At 39.2% G+C, this 17,838-nt stretch overlaps 1 protein-coding gene across 1 annotated transcript; it reads left to right on the plus strand.

Annotated features, from left to right (window-relative positions):
* The first annotated feature begins 697 nt into the window (after window positions 1-697).
* Window positions 698-12,514, plus strand: FAM110C (family with sequence similarity 110 member C). Its single transcript, XM_043981407.1, has 2 exons — window positions 698-2,150; window positions 10,504-12,514. Exon 1 carries the CDS (start codon window positions 908-910, stop codon window positions 2,141-2,143), a length of 1,236 nt encoding a protein of 411 aa, XP_043837342.1. The 5' UTR covers window positions 698-907; the 3' UTR covers window positions 2,144-2,150; window positions 10,504-12,514.
* Window positions 12,515-17,838: the final 5,324 nt, after the last annotated feature.

Below are 17,838 nucleotides of genomic sequence, written 5' to 3' on the forward strand. Positions count from 1 at the left end.
AAATTCTTTATGTAACTAAGTAGGAGGCTTAGGCAGGGAAGAGTTACCATGGCTTAGAGAAATGGTGCCCCTCTTTCTCAGCTACTGAGAGACAAGAGATTAGAACTCAGGTCTCTTGACACCCTGCTAGTGTTCTTACCAGAACCCTTTGGCCACAGACTCATTGACTGTTAATGAGGGACTTTCAAAAATATCTAGTCCAACTATTTCATTTTGGTAAAGGGGAGATTGAGATCCAGAGAGGTTAAGTAACTTGTCAAAGGTCACACAGCTGGTTATTGGCAAAAGAAGGAGAACCCTGCTCTCCTGACTCGAAAGCCAGGAAATTTTTCTATCACATGAAGCCCTTACAGATAGCTGAAACTGCACCACCATTTTCCCCTCCCTCTTCTGCCCTCCCCTTCCCTCCTTTTCCCTCCACACTACCCATTTCAGCCTCTAGGATGAGGCATATTAGACTCCACAGGGCTATTCAATTTTTGGTTTGGTGTTAGTTTTCTTTTAAAATGTGGCAAAGGAAGAGGAGACTGCTGATAACATTTCTAAGCAAATACTTTAATTAGGGCTTGTCTTCCCTGGAGGCAGCGGTGTGGTTGGCCCAGGCTCCCCCTCTCCCTGTCAGACAGTCCCACTCCCTCAGGATTGGCTGCTGTGAGCCAGGAGGGCTGGTTCACTGGCAAGGTATCCATGAAAGGCAGCAAGCTGCCGGTAAAGGTGTGGAGTTCGTGTTTGCAGACAGCACAGACTGTCTCGTGCTTAGGGAGCTTGGAGTTTCTGCCCCTCCTTTGGCACTAAACAGCCAGGCAAGGGACTTTGGAACTGGACTAAGCTCCCAGGACACTAATGTGGGCGACTGCCCCAGCCTCTTGCATTTTTCTGCCCTGAGTTCCAGCCACCCCAAACTGACATGCCAACTGAGCTTGCTCCTAGCCTGGGAATGTATGCTCTTTCCGACCTGGATTCCTCCCTGACGATCCGGCTACTCCACAAGGGTCCAGACTACCTGCGCAGGCAGATAGAAAGGGGAGACCGGGCCAAGAAGAGTGCTGTGGAGAGACTAGCAGCGGATAAGGCCAAGTATGTCAAAAGCCAGCAGGTTATTGGCACCAAGCAGGAGCCTGCCAGGCTGAGCTCAGCTTCAGAGAGCAGTAGTGAAGCCTGTTCTGTGGAAAGCAGAAAAAGCAGCAAAGACTCAACAGGAAGAAAGGAGTCAGACAGTGGGGACACCTGGTGCCCCACTCCCCAGCCAGCGTTTCCTGTGGCCCGGAGGGGCATTAACAGGAGGCAACTGAGGCCGGATTCCCTTGTCATCTATCGTCAGAAGTGTGAGTTGGTCAAAGGCCAAGGCACTGAGAGTGCAAGAGGGGGCTTGGTGAGGAAGATTCTCCAGGTTCCCAGCAAAGAAAAGATGATCGTTTCTCCAGACATGCCCAGAGTGAAGGAGGAAGCCAGGGCAGAAAGTGAGGAGGTCCGATTAGAGAGCAAAGAAGCCAAACCGGAGACTAAGGAGACCAAACTGGGTGGTGAAGGAACCAGATTGGAAAGTAAAGAGACCAGGATGGAGAATAAGGAGACAAGACTGGAGAGCGAGGAGGCCAGCTTGAAGAACAAGGAGGCCAGAGTGGACAACAAGGACACTGCTCCTCCCAATCACCCAGCGACCACTCCCCTCGTCACCCCTTCCAGTGAGGACAAGGTGCCCATGAAAGCACCTGTGGTGACAGCTGAGCTCAGGGACGTGAAGAGAAGGAGCCTGCACCGCTCCAAGTCTGACATAAGCTCTCGTTACTCCAAATCCTTCTCTGAGTTTGACACCTTCTTTAAATACTGCGGCCTGGACCCTGAGGTGGTGGAAGATCTTGGGAGGGAAAACTTTTCAGCAGGGTGGGACCATAGGTCCTTCAAGATCCGCAGTGTGAGCATAGCCACCTCTGAGGGTGGCTTCTCCCATCACAGTGGGGATGAGGGGCTGCTGGAAGAGGAGCTCACAGAGCAGGTCCCTAGCACCACCTCAGTGATTGAACGCAATGCTCGGATTATCAAGTGGCTGTATACATGTAAAAAGGCCAAAGAGACAGAGAAAAAGGGGGCCCAGGACTTAGCTGGAAAGGTGCTGGTTCCCAAGGCCACAGAAACACGGTAAAACCAAGGTGTGTCTTAGGCCATGGCAGAAATGGCGATTCAATGTGTATGCATTGGAAAGGGGGTGTGGGGAAGTGGACATTATAATGCATTTGGGATGGGAAGGTGGCTGAATTTGATAATTGTTATTAAGAGGATGAGACATTTCATAATACCATAGATCCGGAGCTGGAAGGGACCCCATCTAATCCAACTCTTCATTTTATAGGGTTTTTGTAATAAATTTCTCCTACACCAGGCACCTAGGCCTAATTTGCTTTATTAATGCTGGATAAGGAAATAAGAGCAATCATCCCAGTGGTTGTAGTAATGGGAACTGAGAAATAGTTTGGGGACTAATGGAAATAAAACTAGGGTAGTGGGGTGCAGGGGGAGGACAGGATGACATCTGGCTAGGTCTCAGCAGTGTCCAAATGGAGCAGAGTTCTCCAGGGTTATTGTCCTAAAGCAGACCCAGTTAAAAACATCGGTATACTTCCTGTTGTTTCATGCTTCATAACTGGCACACCTTTCCTGGATCACAGGTTAAAAGAACCATAAAACAGCCTAGAGATCAGTAGAACTCTCTAAGGATACCTTTATCCACTAAGATAGTTAGGCTTTCCTGGACAGAAAAGGTGTCTTTCCTTCCCTCTGAAGGTTGTGCTTAATTCCCCTGCACAAAAAGGACAGACCATATGTCCCTGAGTCAGACACAAATCAGATTTCCTTCTAGGCTTGAATTGAAGTTGCCTGGGATAGCTTGGGCTGGTTTTCAGCACTCTGCAAAGTACCTGGGAAAGAATTTGCTAGGATAAACCTTATTTAAATTGACTCACAGGCTTTGAGATAGAGTTGAAATGTTTTCTGATTTGGCACCTTGCTTCTCCACCTGTGGCTGAGAAAAATATCAACTTTAAGATGCGGTGGTTGTTGTTGTTGTGATCATTTTCAGAAATAGTAGTAGCCTAAATTTAAAAGAAAACAAAAATATTTAAGCCCAGAAACTATGACAAGGTGATACTTGGAGAGAAGCATTTGTAACATCTGGTCCTTGAATTGACTGGATTTGGTGTATCAAAGGGGGCCAAATTCAACAGTATACTAAGAAGGGATATGCTTTTCTCAGCTAAAATGCCCAGTGGTATCTACAGGCCATCTGTGTGAGCTGTTATTTATCATTAAAAGAGCATTAATCTAGGAGTCCAGAAACCTGGGTTTTAGTTTGGGCCTTATCACTAACTTGCTGGGTGATTTGGGGCAAGTCATTTAACTTTTTTAGACTTCTTTCCTCATTTGTAAAATGAATGGGTTTGAATAGATGTGCCTGAGGCTTCTTCCAGCTGGATCTCTCTCTCTCTCTCTCTCTCTCTCTCTCTCTCTCTCTCTCTCTCTCTCTCTCTCTCTCTCTCTCTCTCTCTGCAACTATCTTCCAGTGGTTTCCAATCAGTATGGTCTGGAGAAAAGCATACTAGACCTGATGTTAGAAGACTAGATTTAACATTGTCTTTGATGCATTTAAATTTGGGGACCTTAGGCAAGTCACTTTAGATTTCAGGTCAGAGAGTTTCCTCATCTGAAAATGGGAGGGGATGATGGTGATAAGAATAGATGATCTCTAAGATTTCTTCTAGTTCTAACATTCTCCAATTCTCTGATTTTAATTCAAGAGGCCAATGCCTTCCTTTTGGACTGCTTTAATCGTTTGCCCCAGTATCTCTAGGAATGTTCCACTATACACATACCAACTCCTCACTTGCCAGAAAAATACACAAAGAAAGACTGAAGGCTGGGTATTTCTAGGAGAACTGGACTTTGCACAGTTCTGCTGGGGACCAAAAAAGTTAAATTGATGCCTTTGGCTCATTCTCTTGAAACATAACTTCCTCTGCATCCTTCAATAGCAGAGAGGATCTCATTGGATTCAAATTATTTCTCTCATCCTTAAGGTGTACTTTAAAGAGAAAGGTAGAATCTGGGCCTTTAGAAGCCTGGGGAAATATGTGCAAGTATGTGTATGGGGAAGGTTCAGTAGTGGAAAGAAAGGTGTTAGGGTTAAGAGTAGCTAAATTGGAAAGGCTCTTTTGTTTAAGCATATGAGGCAAGGCCCAACAGAATTCTGGGATCTTTATGATCAGTGGAATGAGCCTAAATATAAATACAGCATGAATCATATTGAAAGTCCTTTTTTTTTTTTAAGTGAGGCAATTGGGGTTAAGTGACTTGCCCAAGGTCACACAGCTAGTAAGTGTTAAGTGTCTGAGGCCAGATTTGAACTCAGGTACTCCTGACTCCAGGGTCGGTGCTCTATCCACTATGCCATCTACCTGCCCCTGAAAGTCCTTTTTAAAAAAAATACTGCCTAATGGACTGTTTAAAAGGTACACAGAAAAGTAAATTTTCTTGCAAGGCCTAGACCCAAGATTCCCCAGAAGCTATGTCAAATTGAGTTTAGCTTTGATTTTAAACAGATAATATGAAATCAGGTTTGAATATTAAGCAATGCAGATCAGAAAATGATACCTGAATTCCCAGAAATAAAATCTGAGAGCCTCTGAATGATAGCACTTCCTTTCCCCACACCCCCTTCAGTGCCAAAACCGTGATTTGCAAGAAATGATCTAATTCCTTTCATGAAGTAATCTTTCCAAAGCCTGCTTTACTTTTCAAACTAGGAGCAAATACAGGAAGTTTGCTTGGGCGGTGAAGGCTGTCACCTGTATGACAGAAGCACGTGGTTTCAGAATTAACTGCCTCCCTCCCCTCCCTCTGGCCAAAGGAAAACAATAATGTCACCTGATTTATGGGAGGGGATGGAGGCATTGGGTTGTGAGTTTATACAAAGAATCTGAGGCACTTAAATTCACTTAACTGACCTTTCTAAGTCTCTCTTAACTTTTAGCCAGAGCTGGGAAGGATTTTGCTCACCTTCAAACCTGTTTTATGTCAGCACGAAGAGAAGGTTGATGAGTGGGACACAGTATACAAAGTTTGCCATAATAAATGTCAGTCTTAATAGTAATTCACATTTCTTTAGTGCTTTAACATTTATATACTACTTTTGCCACAACATCCCTGTGAGCTAGGTAGCACAAGTAACTTTGTTTTAACAGAGAAGGAACATGAGGTTTAGAGACCAGGTAGCATAAAAAAAACCATAAAAGGCCAAGAATCAAACCCAGGACTTCTGATTCCAAGTCTAACATTTTTTAAAAATGACATCATACTTTCTCAAAAGATTTATTTGGGACACAAATGGTCCATTAGGCCTAGGACAGGGATGAGATACCTGACCACCTCTTAGTTGGCTTCAAGCATGATGGAAACAGTATTGGATTTGGGGTCAGAGCATCAGGGATCAAATCTGAGCTCCTCCACTATATAATCTTTGGGGGGAAAAATCACTTATCTGTACCTCAGTTTCTCCATCTGTAAAAGGAGATTGGACTAGATATCTTCTGAAGTCCTTTTTGACTCTAGAACTATGATACTATGAACCTTACAACCTGTGTGATTTGGGAGCAAAACGTCCTTGGATCTCAATTTCCTTATCTGTAAAATGGAATTGGACTAAATGATCTTCAAGAGTCCTTGGGCAGCTAGGTGGTACAGTGGATAAAACTGGGAATTAGGAAGGCTCATCTTCCTGAATTCAAATCAGGGCTCAGAATACTTACTATCTGTGTGACCCTAGGCAAGTCACTTAACCCTGTTTGCCTCAGTCTCCTCATCTGTAAAATGATATGTAGAAGGAAATGGTAAGGGGGCAGCTAGGTGGTACAGTGGATAAAGCACTGGCCCTGGATTCAGGAAGACCTCAGTCCAAATCCAGCCTCAGACACTTGACACTTACTAGCTATGTGACCCTGGGCAAGTCACTTAACCCTCATTGCCCCGCAAAAAACAAACAAGCAAACATAGAAGGAAATGGCAAAATACTCCAGTATCTTTGCCAAGAAAACTCCAAATTGGGTCACAAATAGTGGGACATAAGTGAACAACAAAAGATTTCTTGCAATTCTAGATCTGGGATCCCATTTATTGGTCTCCAGAAAGACCAATTGGGAAAGATATAAGAAGGCAGAACAGCATTATAGATAGAGAACTGAGCTAGGTAAGGGGGAAAAGGAATAGGCATTTATTAAACACCTACTTACTTACATGTTAGGCACTGGGTTTAAGATCTTTACTGACATCATTTGATCCTCACAACAAGCCTGGGGGCTAGATGCTAGTATTGTTCTCACTTTAAGAATGAGGAAATTGAGACAAGGTTAAGTGACTTGCCCAGAGTCATATAGCTAGGATGTATCTAAGGCCAGATTTTATTTCAGGTCTTCCTGACTCTAGGCCTAGATCTCTATACACTAGCTGACTTAGAGTGATGAGAACCTGGGTTAAAATTCCTCTGAAGATTTTTATTAGCTGTATGATATTGGGCAAGTTACTTAATCTCCCTAGGACTCAGTTTCTGTACCTATGAAATGGGGTCATTACCACCTATACTGATGAATAGTAAGTAAATAGTAAGTAAATAGTAAGTAAAGCTTGAATGAAATGATACAGGTAAAAACACTGCCAAGTTTCAAGCATAAGATAGTTGCCGGGGCTTATTAACATATGCCTCTCCTCCACCACATTAAGGGCATGGCAAAAGCAATGAGGTTAATCTTTGTTCCTGACCACAAAATCACCTCTTATAACTCATTGCCTACAAACATAATGGACTCTTCAGAAGAGGAGCCAGCAAAAAGGCCAAATAATCTCCAAGCACCTAAGCCTACAGTCCTGTGGGGCAACACAGGAAGTGAAGCAACAATTGTGGCAGCAGGAAAATACTGTTTGTAACCTGGAAAGTAAACAAAGACTTTCTCCACTGGAATGACTAGTTCCTGAAACTCATCCCTTCAATCCTAGGAGTACATTATAAACAGGATCTCTACCCCTCCCCCCAATTCCCAATTCTGTTTGTAGGAATACTTGTGTAATTCATGTGGGACTCTCCTTTGATTTTAATGTAAAAACTCAGAGAAGCTGAGTGTGTGTGTGTGTGTGTGTGTGTGTGTGTGCGTGCGCAGAGGCTTCTTAAATAGGAGAGTGGAATTATTTGATTGGATACCTTATTCCTTAAAGGAGGTAGAGGTATTGATACTTACAGCCCTAAATGATTTCTAGCTGAGCAAACCAGTTAGGTTTATAAATATCTTAAATGGTCAAAACAAAAACAAAACCCATGGCTGCTTCTATTTTTGTTATATCCATAAAACATCAGAACTAAAGAATCACTAAAAAATTGTAGAAACGAGGCACATTTATCTTAGTTAGCCATAAGAGGCAAGAGATTAGAATTTACACTGTTCCCTTAGAGAAAGGGGGAGGGAGGAACAGTGGGAAGCTATATTAATATAATCTCTTTCTTTTTAATTTTATTCAGCACTTAAACACCCCCCCCAAAAAAAGAGCATTTCTACATACATAGTAGGATAGAAAAAGAGGTTTGCATATAAAACCATGAATCTTTTATACCTTGCTTTTGTAACAAGCATATGAAGAATCCAACATGTTACATTCTAAGATGTCCTATATGTATTTTTCCTTTAGAACTCCTTTCAATTATCTTTTGTGGATTTTATTTTAAATACTTCAATGATCAGTTTCAGGGAGTGGGGAAAAAATCTTTTGTCCTCATTTTTCCACCAAATTACCCCACTGGTGGGGGGGAGGGAAAGAAAAGAAAAATCTTTGTCATGAATAAGAATAGTCAAGCAAAAAACAAAAAAGTCTACATGTTGTTCAGGTACATAAATGTAAGTCTCATTCTGCACCAGGAGGTAGGTAGCATGCTTCATCACTGGTCTTTTGGATAGGACCATTAATCAGAATTCTTAATTCTTTCCAAATTAATTGTTGTTAGAGTATTATTTGTTCTCTTGGTTCTTCTCACTTCACTCTGAAACAATTCACTCAAGTCTTCCCAAATTTTTCCTGCTTCTGTCCTTTTCATAGTTTCTTATGGCACAAAACCATTTCTAATTCTTGATCATTGCTTTTCATTTCAGTTGTTCTCCCATCTGTCAGTTTTAATTTGATAAATTGGAGAAAATCGAAAGCTTAGCCATAGATGCTGAATAAACATTTGTGGAATGAATGTTTTCACATAATTTTAAAGCCAATTTAGTTTAACAGTGTTCAAAAACAACTCAACAAATGTTCATTAATGCCTACTTATGTACAAATATCTCCCTCCAATAAGTTCTAAATTTTATTCTTACAGTCACCCCAAAGCACTCCTGAAAATTTAAAAGACCATTAAATAATATCATAGTCACTGCTAATATTCACAAGATATAAAAACCACAACCATATGGCCAAACCACAAAAACCAGGGTAACATTGTAACACAAACAGATCCTACTATTTTCAATTATCTGTACCCTCCAAGGCCACGACCAGGGAGAAGGAAAGTGTCATCCTTAGAGGTTCCTATTGGTTGGGTTTCTGTAGTTCATAGGCATTGTTCACTGATTTGCATGCCTTGGTTTTATATCTTTATTTGGTGTCACACAGTCAGGGTTTATTGTTGTTGTTTCTTTAAATAAGAACTATAAAATACACATTTTGGTAACTTTGGGTTCTTCACTTTTTTGCTGGGCCAACAAATTTAATATCTCATGGCACAATACAAATTCCATTCCCCTCACTCTTAATCATAGCCCTAGTACCAACACCCAACAAAAATAGAACTGAATCCTATTTCACTATTCCTAGCTAGACTATCCAGGTGACTTGGTACTGCTTTGAACTCTCTAATGTCTTTAAAATCAATGATTCAATTTTGATTAGTCTATTTTGGGGGTGAAGGTACAGAGTAAACTTGTGATTTCATCAGTTGAGAGAAGCACATTCTCTGCACTTTACAATCTGAGAAAGTTGCCTACAGCACTGAGAGGTTAGGTAATTTGCTCTGGGTTATACTGCTAGAATGCCATCAGAGGCAAATTTTGAACCCAGGTCTTTTTGATTTGAAGCCAACTCTCTCTCCACTACTTCACGCTACCTCACTTTGGGGTTAAAACAAAATTTTAAGTTGGGGGGAAGTGATGGGAGTCAACAATTTACCATGAAGTTAAAGATTAGCTTCTCCCCCAGCTGACTTTGTGAGGCAAAAATTCCAAGTAACCCTTTCGAAGTTGACTTCTAGCCTAGAGTTTTATGCTACATTTTCTTAAGTCTTTTTCCCAATACAACACTATACTTCCAGTCTGACTACAGGCCAGTTTTTGTGGTCTCAATAGCTGCAACATTTGCAACTGGAACACAGAACAAATGAGATAGGCAAGCAAGGAAGCAAATCAAGTCTTTCTTTTCTCTTCCTCTTTGTCAGATACTTGACATCCAGCAGCAAACAAGTAGGCATGCATGTCATCTAGTAAAGCTTATGAGGACCTTTGAGGCCTTTAAAAATAGTGGCATCTGTATGTGCTCAGATGCATCCTTGCTTTTTGTGAATTGTAGTTTTCTAATCTTGTAAGTCTTAGCAGTGACTATTTTAATATTCAAAGGTCTTCTCTTCATTCTTCATGACTCTTTAGGGTGATTGCAAGCATAAACCCCAAGGCCTTCCAAGTCAGTTAAGGGGAGAGAGATGTTTGCATATAGTAATCATTTAATAAATGATAGATTTGTATGGAGTGCTTTTGAAATTGAATTGCCTAAGAAATTATGTGAGAGCATTTATTCAAAGAAACATTTATAAGATACATTCTGTGTATAGAAATAAGAAATTATGTAAGCCATATTTCTACCTTCATGGAATTCAAAATTTAGGTGCAAGACAAAATGCAAACACAGATAGCTTTACTATCCAATATAACATGGTAAATCCCTTAGAAAACAACAAAACAGACTTTTGTTAGGTCTGAAAAGGGAAAGTAGTCACCAATAAAGGAGAAAAATATTAAAGAAAGTTTCCTATAGGCTGTGGCATTTGAGTTGATCATTAGAGGACAAACAGGCATTCAGCAGAAGAAGAGACCAGTCCAAGTATAGGGAACAACAACGGCATAGAGAGAGCAAAATATATTTAGTGGTCCATTTTGATTACTAACTGGAAAAAGATGGTGGCAACAGATTATAGAGGTGTTTGAATGACAAGTAAAAATTTTGATGACACAAAAAAAGGATTTTTAAAAATTTAGTTACAAAGAAAGGTCACTGGTACATTTTCCTTTCCCATTCTTTAGAAGGTTCAATCAGTTGTTTTAAAGTTTAAAGACTTTCATAAAATCAAAGAAGAAACTTAATACACTAAAGATTTGCTATTTGAATGTTTGCAGAGTCCTGGTATGGATAATTCTCTTTGATCTTTTCCTTCTTCCCCAGAATGCAGACTTTCCCTGAGATGGAGGCTACACAGAACAGATCATGGACTGGTTAGGACTTTCTCATCTCTCTTAAGCTTCCACCTGCTTGACAGAGCTTGGGAAGCATTTGCTTCTTCACCAGAGGAAGTCTTCCTTTACCTGGACATCTCAAAGGAGTCTGGGAGGTCCACAGCAGGAGAGGTGAAGTTTTGAGTAACGGCGAAGGTGGGGAATCATCTGAGATATTTGGAAAGAAGACCAAGTTCAGATGGATCTAATGGTATAACAAGCTGTTGAAATATTTATTATTTTGAAGGTGGGTCCGTGACATGAGATCATGCTGAACCAGATAGCGACCAAGAGTAGGAGGGTTAGTAGGTGAAGATGATATCTGCCTATCTCTCTGACTGTGGAGAGACCCAGAGACACTAAATTACAAACTTAGCTTAAACTAAATATTGTATTCTATTTTTGTACTTATGTTACTGTGGTTAAACCCTTGAGTTCCTTAAGTATTTATTTGAGAATAGTTGTAAAACAGAAAATCCAGGTAGCTTAATCTGGGGAGGTGATATTAAATATGTATGCTAAAGCTCCATACAAATATGATCATCTGTACTACCCAGAAGACTGACTATGCTAATGAACATGTTTGTGACAAATCATGAAATTATTTTCTTCAGAATCTTTGTGGGTCATGGGAGGAAAAACAAACTGGCCATCATGACATTGATAGAGATTCTTTTCTTTCCCAACTGATATTCCATTATGAGGATTTTTCTTTAGTCATAACTCTAAAAATGCTGCTATTTATCTAAACACTGGGTGATACCCTTGGATAAAATAGATAATGTAAATATTGGGGGGAGTTATTCATTCTAGTTGAAGGTATGCAATTAATTCTTCACATAAATGGACCTGTATTCCTTCAAACAAGACCATTAAATGCTTTTCTTCTGTTAAATACAATAGGGGTCAGCATTTCAGGCCAAATGCCCTTTAAATCAAAGTGATAGCTGACATCTATCTATCTATCCATAGAATGGAGGGGAAGGACCTGGTTTTAGCTTTAAGATATTAGGAGGCTACTGAGCATTTATAAAACGTATGGGGGTCAAACCTGGGTATGTCTTGGAAACTGGACACTTAGTTATAGATAAAAGGAGTACTCAGAGCAGAAGATCAAAAGATCTTGTACTTCAGTAGCCCATACCCCTCTGTGACCTGGAAGCTATGAACTAGAGCTGAGAGTAAGTTAGTATTGCCAATTCATACTGTGCTCTCTATTCTCCATCTGGAGAGAAAGTCCTTGGTACTAAGTCTAGATACAAGAATAAAAAGTTGATACTTTTTCTTTAATAAGAGATTGAGAGTGAGAAAACCTTTGTCCTAATTCTGTATTTCCCCAACCTGTAAATCACTTAACCCCTCTGTGCCTTAGCCTTACCAGAAGAGATAAGGCTCTGCTAACCATCAGAACAAGGAATAATTTATCTATTTCATTATTAATAGAAAACTCTTATTAGAAGTAACATATTTAGAGATTACAGAAGGCAGAACTATTGTATAAATACAGGTATTAGCACTTGCCTATTTACTCATGTATAGAAACAGTTAAACAGCCTTATTTCAAACTGTACATATACAACTGCTTAGGTTAATTATGATCATATAAAAAACCTATCAGTTATTAGTCACTTGCTGAAAGAAAGCTCTTTGTACATTGCCCTTTTTTATAGGGGTTAGTGTCCTTGGTTACAGGAACAGTTTTGTGATAAAGACATAAGTCTACGCTTTAGCCACTCTATTTAGACTCATTAAAATCTGCTTTTGCCATTTACAACTACAATAATGTATATTCTGTATAACAAAAATAAAGGTGTATATTTCATTTACACATAAGAAATCTTGCCATCCTGTCTATGAGATTCTTTTATAGAAAATGGAATGTATTTCAAAATTAGAATAACTAATTTTAAAAAGTCTTTTGTTTGCTTCTATTTTATTCTTTTTGATTTTCATCTCTCTTTACTTCTAATGATAAATAGTATCACTGGCAAGTGAGAACAAATCTTAGTGCATACCCCAACCTGTCTCTGGAAATAAATAGGACAGCAGTGACTTGTAATATTAAAGCAATATTCTTTGGGAGTTTGGATAGAATTGGTCACTTTATGGAAGAAGTTTTTCTTTTTAAAGCTTCATTATCCTAGCTTCTAATCTATGTTGACAAGGTTGAAGGTGATTGTTGTCCATCATCATTAAATGAACTATTTCCCTTTTCAGATTTAAGGTTGTTTGAATCAACGTCTATTTTTGCCATGCACTGTCTTGGAAATAATGACTAGAGTGCCTTAGTGTTTAATATTTCAATGAAAATCAATCGCATCTCATGTTTGGAGAACTACCTTCAAATCCATAGTAGTTTCATCTGTGAAGTAACCTTTGTGCTCAGTATGACCAGACATACAGTTGGAAAAAAAGAATTTGATTCTCTTACAAGCAAAACGATGAATACTCTATACAATAACTCTGATGGACAATCCAAAGTCTACTCTTGGACCACAATCATCCCTTTGATCCCATGAAGGGCCACACCTCCAGCTGAAAAGAATGACTGTTCTAGATGGAGGAAATATTCAGGATAGGGTTGAGTAATCATTAACTCAATAAAATAAATTTCCATAGATAGCTTTTTACATAGGTATATGTGTGGGTACACATACATACATCTTGTTATTAAGAAATCTACACTGGGGCAGCTGAGTGGCGCAGTAGATGGAACGCCGGCCCTGGAGTCAGGAGCACCTGAGTTCAGGTCGGGCCTCAGACACTTGACACTTGCTGGCTGTGTGACCCTGGGCAAGTCACTTAACCCCAATTGCCTCACCAAAAATAAAATTTAAAAAAAAAGAAATCTACATACATATATGTATATGTATATATACACACGTACACACATAAATAAATTGAGACAATATGGCATAGTGGATATAGAGACATCCAGGAAAACCTGAGTTCGAGTACAAATACTATCTGTGTAACCCATGGCAAGTGATTTAAACTAATAATTCTCTAGGCAACTCTTACAATAAGTTGCAGAGAAATTTCTGATCCACCAATGAAATAGGTCCTCTCTCTCTCTCTCTCTCTCTCTCTCTCTCTCTCTCTCTCTCTCTCTGTGTGTCTCTGTCTCTGTCTCTGTCTCTCTCTCCTCTTTTTCTCTCTTCTCTCTTTTTCTCTCTCTCTCAGAAGCTATTTAGGCCAACTCTTTCATTTTACAGATAAGAAAACTGTGGCTACGAGATGTTAAGTGACTTATCCAGAGTTACATAAAATGGAAATAATTATATGTATATCTATATATTTGAGTCTCTCTATACACACATATATAAGTGTGTGTATCTATCTATCTATCTATCTATCTATCTATCTATCTATCTATCTATCTATCTATCTATCTATCTATCTATCTATCATCTATCCATCCATCCATCTATCCTCTAGTGGCTCCCTCTCTCCAGGATCAAAGATCAAATGCAAATTCCTCTTTTTGGTATTCAAATTCCTTCATAACCTACCTCCCTTCTACCTTTTAAGTCTTTCTACACTTTACTCACTCTCACAGATTCTTCGATCCAATGACACTAGCTAGCTTCCTTGATGCATCATGAACAAGACACTCTATGTCTTGGCTTTAGGTTTTTTAGGTATTTTCTCTGGCGTCTTCCCATGCCTTGATGGTTCTCCCTCCTGATCTCTGCTTATTGACTTCCCTGGCTTCCTTTTCTTGTTGATGTTTAGACAATTAGTTATGTCTGACTCTTTGTGACCCCATTGGGGTTTTCTTGAAAAAGATACTAGATTAGTTTACCATTTCCATCTCCAGATCATTTTATAGATGAGGAAACTGAGGCAAACAGGGTTAAAATATTTATATATGTATATATACAGTATTAAAATATGTATATGTGTATATATACTTTTTTAAAAAAATTCTGAGCAGTCCATAGGTTTTATTAGACTATATCAGAGGTCCATGATCCCCCCCCCCCCAAAAAAAATAAGTGAATTTGCCAGCATCACACAGCTAGTAAGTGTCTGAGGGCAGATTTTAACTCGGGTACTCCTGGCTCCAGGGATGGCACTTTATCCATTGTGGCATTCCCTTTAAGTTCAAACTAAAACTGTCTTTTACAGGAAACCTTTCTCAATTCCTCTTAATTCTAGTGCTTTTACTTTCTTATTTCTGATTTATGCTATATGTACCTAGATTGTGTGCATGTATATATGTACACACACATATAAATATAGTCCATAGGTTTTATTAGACTATAACAGGGGTCCATGAGGGCCCCCTCCAAAAAAAAAAGAGTTGAGAAATCTTGTTCTAGACCTATTTATTGCCTTTGATACTTTTGATTACTCTTTTTTCCTGAATTCATGGAATCATTCTTTCTCTCTCCCTCCTTTTCTCCTCTATCTCATTCTTTCTCTGTCTCTCTGTCTGTGTGTCCCTTTCTCACTTTCTCCACATTTCTTTCCTCCCTTTTCTCCTTACTGCCTTCCTTCCTCCAATTTTCCCCTTTTCTATCTGAAAACCTTCCTGAATCTTCAGGAGCTCTTCTGTAGCTGAAGAAGAAATCCAGCATCTAATGGCCACCCTTTTTGACAATGACCCTGCCCTTGTGTTCCACAAGTCCCACAAGGAACAGACACTGGCCTGTATCCAAAATTTTTACAGGTCGGAAGAACCTTCTAGAGTTGGTACTTCACTGAAACTACAGGACTTGTTGAGAATGCAGATCAGCATGATAATACATACTTTGGAGCATGGCTTTGGTGGACATCTATATATGGTAGGAAGGAGTATATCTATGTTTATATATGTATGTGATTAGAATGAGGTCAAACAAGCCCACCCTTGACTCAGGACAGACAAGATAAATTCACTTTTTAACTTCTTCCACTTAATCATTTAATTAATGAACTATTAATGACTAACAATTATCTATAGTCATATCAAAAATGCTCTAAATCACTAATGATTAAAGAAATACAAATTAAAAGAACTCTAAGATATCACTTCAAATCTATCAGAAAAGAAAAATTCAGGAGGGCATGGGGGAAATGGGTACAATAATGCACTGTTGGTACTGTTGTAAACAGTTCAAGCCATTCTGGAGAACGATTTGGAACTATGCCAAAGGGTTATAAAACTGTGAATATCCTTTGACACAGCAATGCCACTACTAGGTCTTACCTCAAAGAAAAAGGATACATACACAAATTCATACATACACACATATACACGTACACATACATTTACATATATAAATACACATACACACAAAATATGTAAGCACCTCTTTTTGAAGTGGTAAAGAATTTGAAACTGAAGAGATGCTTATCAATTGGGGAATGGTTGAACAACTTGTAGCATATGATTATGATGAAGTACTATTATACTGAAAGAAATGACTGGGGGGTAGCTCCAGGGGGGGAAATCATGGCAAGACCTATATGAAGTAAGAAGAACTAGGAGATCATAGTGCACAGTAACAGCAATGTTGTAATGATCAACTCTGAAAGATTTGGCTACTGTTATCAGTACAGTGATCCAAGACAATTCCAAAGGATTCATGATGAAAAACATTATCCACCTTCAAAGAGAGAAATGAGAACCAAATGCAAACTGAAGTAAATTTTCTCACTTTATTTTTCTTTCTTTTCTTTTGCAATGTAGTTTATGTAGAAATATGTTTTATATTATTTCACACGTCTAATTGATATCACACTGCTTGCTTTCTCAGTGGATAATGGAGAGGTAGAAAGGAAGGAGAGAACTTAGGACTCAAAATTTTAAAAGAAAAGTGAAAATAAATAAATAATTTATTTTCTAAAAAAAGTGAATGATTAGGCTAGTCTCAGAATCAGAAAAACTGGAGTTTGAGTCTTGTCTCTGTCATATATTGGCAACCCCTCAGTGCTCCAGGCAATGCTCTAAGACTATAAGTTGCTGTGGTGTTTCTGAGGTGCATCGATGAAGGAAGTGTCTATGTTAGGACTTCTTTGTAAAAATGAAATCACAGTTCCAGACCAAAACTACAACAAAAAGATAATTTTCTTCTTGATCTAGAGGACCATCATTATCAGATAGGTCTCTAAAGAGGAAGAGGAAAAATGATGGTCCCAAGATTCTTCTTCTTTTAATCTTCCCTTTTTGCTGCTGAGAGATTAAACTTTCTAAGACATAGATCTGGTCACATAGAAAAGGGGCTATTTCATATTCTTCAGCCTTTCCTTATTGATGACCAATTGTCCAGATTTAAGGCTATCCCACAATCTAACATTGCCCTGTCTTTTCAACCTTATATTATCACCTCAAATATTTCTTTATTCTAGTCAAACTAACAGTTCTATCCTTCCCAACACACACACACACACACAGAAGTCTCCCATAGATGCTTTTGTTCATGCAGTTCACTTTGTCTAGAATATCTCTCTACCTTCCTTTTATTTGTCAAATGTCTATATTTCCTCTTAAAACCCAATTTAAATATTACTTTCTCAAGAAATCTTTTCCTGAAACTCCATCTTCAATAAGAAAAATTTTCCCACAGGAACTAACAGGTATTTTGTTTGCAAGTCTGTAATGAACCTATCATGGAATGTTATGTGCTATATGTATCTGTTGATTTCTTATCATTCTGCTATACCATAAGCTCCATGAAGGCAGGTTGTCAGGTTGTTGTCATTGTTGTTGTTGTTGTTTTCTGAACTTTTATCTTCCCCTAGTACTGACCACATTGCTCTGTATATAATAAACATTTGCTGAATATATGTATGTATTGTAAAGAATTAATTGTTATTTGAGGTTTTAATGACCCCATCTTTTGGCTAGAATTTATTTTAAAAAACCTCGGTGGACGCACTGGCCTCTGGGGCTCTGCAAACGGCAAGGTGCTCCATCCACTGGTTGTAGCCGTTGCCATGGAGCTGGCACCTCATGTCATTACTACTCACCAATGCCTACATGGGGCTGGCAAAATTATAATGATTGGAAGCCTAGTGAAGGCAGTCATGTGACTGTCAGAGAGGCCAGCCAATTGGCTGGGGGCTGTCTGGGGTCTGCTGGGAAGAAGAGGGATGGAGATTCATCATTCTAGCTGGAAGCTGGAAGGCAACAGGACGCTGCTGTGTATTCTCAGCTGATTCCTGGGCGGTGGTATTATTCAGGTTGTATAAATTTCCCTTTCCCCATTTTATTTCCTTTCCCTTGATCCAACTGATCCTGTTTGTGGCTTTTTTGTTTTGTTTTGTTTTGTTTTAAGTTTGTTCTTGTTAAATAAAT

The sequence above is a fragment of the Dromiciops gliroides genome, chromosome 2 (assembly GCF_019393635.1).
Source record: "Dromiciops gliroides isolate mDroGli1 chromosome 2, mDroGli1.pri, whole genome shotgun sequence".
NCBI lineage: Eukaryota > Metazoa > Chordata > Mammalia > Microbiotheria > Microbiotheriidae > Dromiciops > Dromiciops gliroides.

Coding starts and splice junctions, on each gene's coding strand:
- FAM110C (XM_043981407.1), top strand. CDS start 908: ATGCCAACTGAGCTTGCTCCTAGCCTGGGAATGTATGCTCTTTCCGAC.